The sequence below is a fragment of the Berghia stephanieae genome, chromosome 1, assembly GCF_034508935.2.
Source record: "Berghia stephanieae isolate SIO BIC M18660-M18661 chromosome 1, UCSD_Bste_1.3, whole genome shotgun sequence".
Taxonomy (NCBI): domain Eukaryota; kingdom Metazoa; phylum Mollusca; class Gastropoda; order Nudibranchia; family Aeolidiidae; genus Berghia; species Berghia stephanieae.
Genome location: NC_088360.1, coordinates 53,045,582 through 53,050,581, shown reverse-complemented (window position 1 = coordinate 53,050,581; position 5,000 = coordinate 53,045,582). Strand labels below are relative to the sequence as shown.

General features: G+C 35.7%; 1 protein-coding gene across 1 annotated transcript in view; it reads left to right on the top strand.

Moving 5' to 3' along the window:
* LOC144977348 (uncharacterized) overlaps positions 1 to 5,000 on the top strand; it is a 24,642-nt gene that overhangs the window by 2,737 nt on the left and 16,905 nt on the right. The window contains exons 2-4 of the mRNA XM_078922448.1: positions 214 to 315; positions 1,459 to 1,603; positions 3,644 to 3,760. Of these exons, the coding sequence (XP_078778574.1) occupies positions 214 to 315; positions 1,459 to 1,603; positions 3,644 to 3,760 (364 nt within the window). The remainder of the gene's footprint in view (positions 1 to 213; positions 316 to 1,458; positions 1,604 to 3,643; positions 3,761 to 5,000) is intronic.

Below are 5,000 nucleotides of genomic sequence, written 5' to 3'. Positions count from 1 at the left end.
GTGCGGCAATGATTTCGCTGCCTGGATATAATATCATCATAACATTGTATTGGGAAACCATTAGAATCTGCTACCTAAAGTACATTGACAGCGATGCGACTCGCGTTCCTTTGAATACCCTTGGTGAAAATAGGTAAGATTAGATGAGAGATTGAAGTAAAAATAAGCCCCCTCTTAATGGTCAAATATGCCTATTCGTCTATTTCTCTTCAGAGAGCTTGACCCTGTCCTTGAGGAGTATGAGGCTGCCCTACTCATTATGCTTGGTTTTGGGGGATTTTCTATTGCCCTTGCCCTCGTGTATAATTGTATAAGGTAAGTGTGCGACTGTGTGGTCTTAGATCGCTTTCGGATCGGAAAGCCCAGGGTTCGAGCCTCGCTCGGCACATAGTTGAGTCCTTGGAAAAGGCTCTTTACTCACATAATATCACCGTCCTAGGTGTAACTGCCGTTAATAGCGTTGTCCTGTTGGGAAAAAAATTATAATATCGCCTAACAGGTGTCATGTCTCGTTCCACATGTTATGTGTTGCTGTTGGTCAGGGACCCTTTGTAAAGCGCTTTGAGAACGTTTAATGGATAATGCACTATATAAAATCTCAAGTTTTTTTTATTTGGGTGGGGGGGGGGTGGGAAGGGGAGGGGGGCTGTTGAAGTGCTAATGACTCGAAAACACCACAACTTTAATTAGGATGTTACAAAAGAAGTGTGCGGTCACTTCTTCTTCTTCTTCTTCTTCTTCTTCTTCTTCTTCTTCTTCTTCTTCTTCTTCTTCTTCTTCTTCTTCTTCTTCTTCTTCTTCTTCTCTTCTTCTTCTTTCTTCTTCTTCTCTTCTTCTCTTCTCTTTATTCTTCTCTTTCTTCCTCCCCTCTCATTCCTTCTCCTCTCTTTCTTAGTACGATGTGCGGTTTGTTTTCTTATAGATATACTCAACTTGTGACCTGTAAGTCCTTGTTCAGGTCCCGCTGTAAAAATTAAATCCTATGAAAAGGTGGTTCACTAAGATTTTTCACCATGATTAGGTGTAACCTGAATACCTGGCCGGTACGCAGTTGTCTTTGACGAAAATATGCATGTCAGCCTGACAATCATCATATCCTTTAAAGGAAACTAATATTCCGTCACGAAGCTCTTTATTATTGGTTTTAGACAGCTATTTTAATTATTAGTTCTCACTTTATTATACGAATCAGTCTATACACGCTCAAGGCTACACATACGTTTGTGTGTTGGTACGGTATATCTCACTGGAGTATTTTATCTAAGCCCATAGCATCACTATGTTGAGCGTTGTTATGAGTTTTAGACCTCAGTTAAAGCGCTGTTACAACATTCGTTGGATCTTTCACTATAGAAGCCTACTGTTTTTAAAACAACCATATCAAAACCCTGTGGTGCTGTGTTTTATGTATCTTATCTAATTTGTGCTGAAGGGAATAATTTTTACTCTCCTCCTCAGACGTTATGTGTACAAGGACGTAAATAATGTGGACTCGAGCTTCGATGCAGGAGGGAATGTGAGCGCCTCGTTAACAGCTGTCACAGTAGCTGGACAACTACTATGGCCTGGTGATCTCATGCAAAGCGTTACATTTGCAACTAAGGTGTGATTGAAAGAATACAATTATCAATTTAAATATATTGTAAATTAAAAATCTTTTAAAGGAATATATATATATATATATATATATATATATATATATATATATATATATATATATATATATATATATATATACACACCAACAAGAACCTTGAGATCGAGAGATGATAAGCTCAAACTGGTGAGTGGCACTCAATCGTTTCAATTTGCCTCCCCAAAATATTGGAATTCCCTACTAACATCCCTTAGGTCATCCTCATCCAATCAAACTTTTTAAAACTCAACTAAAATCCCATTTGTTCCAAATGTAATGAAATGATGAATTGTTTGTTTTTGTATTTGTAAGTTCAGTTGATGTCAATGTACAGCACCTGGTGCCTGTTTAGACGGGGTAAAGCGTTATAATAAGTGCTATTTATTAAAAATCGAGGTGTAAATTTTTTATATGACCCCTAATCTGTATTTCCATAAAGTTTCAACATTATCTTCCACGTTTCGTTTGCGTAATGTTGATAATAATCTAATATGGCGGCATTGTATACAAAAATACTGAGGATATGCTGCTGTTCAGAGTGGTCGTATATATATATATTACACACACACACACACACACATATACATATAATATATATATATATGTATATATATATATATATATATATATATATATATATATATATATATATATATATAATTAAGTTGGGTATTCTTGGTAATGACGACGAGGATCTAGAATTTTGACCTTCACCTATCTTGTCTATACTTTTCTACGAACAATCAGTGCAATTGAGTCACTTTACGAGATTAGAACTATATCTAGTGTTCTGAGGAGGAATCGAAACCTTTTAAATTCATTACGATATTCTTCATTGTTCACAAACGATGTGTTACATTCTAACGTGTACTCCTTGTAAAGCGCTTTGAGCCTATATAATTTTGGTAAGCACTCGATAAATGCGACTTGTATATTCTTATCACAGTCGGTTATAAAAACAGAGGTGCTGCCTTTTGAACAATATAAACTGTTGTCTAAATCAAAGCACAGCATTTCTATCAAAGTAAAGAAATAATATGGCAATATATAATAGAAACATACACAGGTAAAATATTTTGTTTTGTTTATTTTAAGGGGAGGGGGGGGGGGGGTTTTGTTTGGTTTGGGGTGGGGGGGGGGATTTTTTTGTTGGGATTTTTTGATTTTGTTTTGTTTATTTATTTTTTTTTTTTTTTGCTTTTTTTTTTGCTTTTTGTTTGTTTGTGTGTTTTTTTTTTGTTGTTGTTGTTTTGTTTTGTTTTGTTTTTTTACATTGGTCATATTATGCTTTTTACTTCAATTATAAACCCCAACCTGTCAAAATTATTAAAGCTGAGACCTAATGTTTTTCGTCATACGCTAGTTTTATAACACAAGTAACCTGTTGAATACACGTTCGAATGTGAGATCCCTACATAGTGTCTTATCACTCATGCAATGAGACTTAGTGTTTTGTGCCATACAATCATTTTATTACATTGGCAACTTTTTTGATTGGAAATTCAAATTTGAGATTCGCTATATTATTTGTCTAATAAATTATGAAATCTTGTTTTTAACTTATCAAAACCCAAGACTTGGATTTTTTTTTTACGTGATAAGGTCATTTTATTATATCGTCATCTTGAGATTTGAATTTAAGATTCGATATAATTATGTGTATAATCAATTATGCAATCTTACAACAATATCATTCCCCTCCCCCTGCCACCCCCCCCCCCCTTCTCTCTCTCCCTCTCTTTCTTTCTTTCTCTCTCTCTCTCTTCTTTCTCTTCTCTCTCTCTTCTCTCTCTCTCTTCTCTCTCTCTTCTCTCTCTCTCTCTCTCTCTCTCTCTCTCTCTCTTCTTTCTTCTCTTTCTCTCTCTCTTTCTCTCTCTTTCTCTCTCTTTCTCTCTCTCTTCTCTCTTCTCTCTTCTCTCTCTCTCTCTCTCTTCTCTCTCTCTCTCTCTCTCTCTCTCTCTCACACACACACACACACACACTTTCTCTGTCTTCGAAATAATCTAGTTTGGCATCGCTGGTGCATTCTGGTACAGTGCTGCACCTGTCATCAACATGTCACTGTTCCCTTTGTTGTCATTCAAATTCAAGACTAGAGCGCCTGGAGCTAAAACCTATCTGCAGGTATTTATACTACGCATTTGTGACCCACGCCATCAATCTGATATTACAAAAAGTAATAAACAAAAATGAATATAACAGCTTCAAAAAAGAACAAAATATCAAACACGGAAAGTTTCGGAACAAATTGTTCGCTGAAAGAAAGGTTTTGAGCCCGAAACGTTCTGCAGTTCATATATTCTTCTTCTTTTCTTTTCTTTTTTTTTAAGCCGTTATATTCCTTTTTGTTGAATTATGGCTGAAGAATAGTTTTGAGCCCGAAACGTTCCATGTTCGATATTTTATTCTTTTTTTAAAGCTATTATATTCATTTTTGTTTAAAACTTTTTTACAGTCCACAGCTTCTACAAGCTTAGTATCCCTTTGATTTATTTTTGAACGATATCGAAAATTATATTGACCCAAAAGGAGAAGATGAGTTCACTTTCCCATAATGTATTTCGAAACGTACTCGATGAAAATAGTTGAGCTACAAGTTAAGTCAAAATTACCAGAGAAGTAATAATTATTAGTTGTTTTCTTTTTACTGTCAAAGGAGAAAACTGACCAGGCTCCATTGAAGAAAAACTTCATTTTAAACTCAAATTCCCTTCGTTAAGTTTTAAATTTGATCTTGAGCATAAGGTTAATCCCAACATAATACTGCTTTGAAGCGATTGAGTCATTAGGGCCACGGTGCCGGAGTTTATACCGGTTTCTATAACGTAAACGGACAATAGCGATCTCTTGCTACCATATTGGTAGGACGTTATTCTATGGCAAAGTACCCAGCTACCCAATCTTCGTTTTCTCCTTCTGCTTCCCACTTCGGCATATTCTAACACTTATAGCGGTATGTCCACGAACAAATAAATTTTATAAGCATACACTACATATATTATAAACACTTGCTTATATATTGCTTCCACGGATTAATCGTGCTCAATGCCTTTCATAATGCTTCATAAATTTCGCCAGCATTATTGAAACAAATATCGATTTCATAAAGAACACTTTGATTGTTAGGTGTCCTTTTAGTTAAGGCTACCCCTCTTAAAAATCCATCAATGCTCATTACCTCCTACGTTGAGTGGGCTAGAGTGGGTAAAATGCCTTATCCTAAAAAATAATTTTTGAGCCCTGACTTTTGCGATCATTGTCACTCATCCAACATCTAAATGCGCTCAACATCTCTTGATTTCTGTTACAAAATAAGACACCGTACCTCTTAGCGATTGACGCCCTTGGCAGCTGGGAAAAAGTC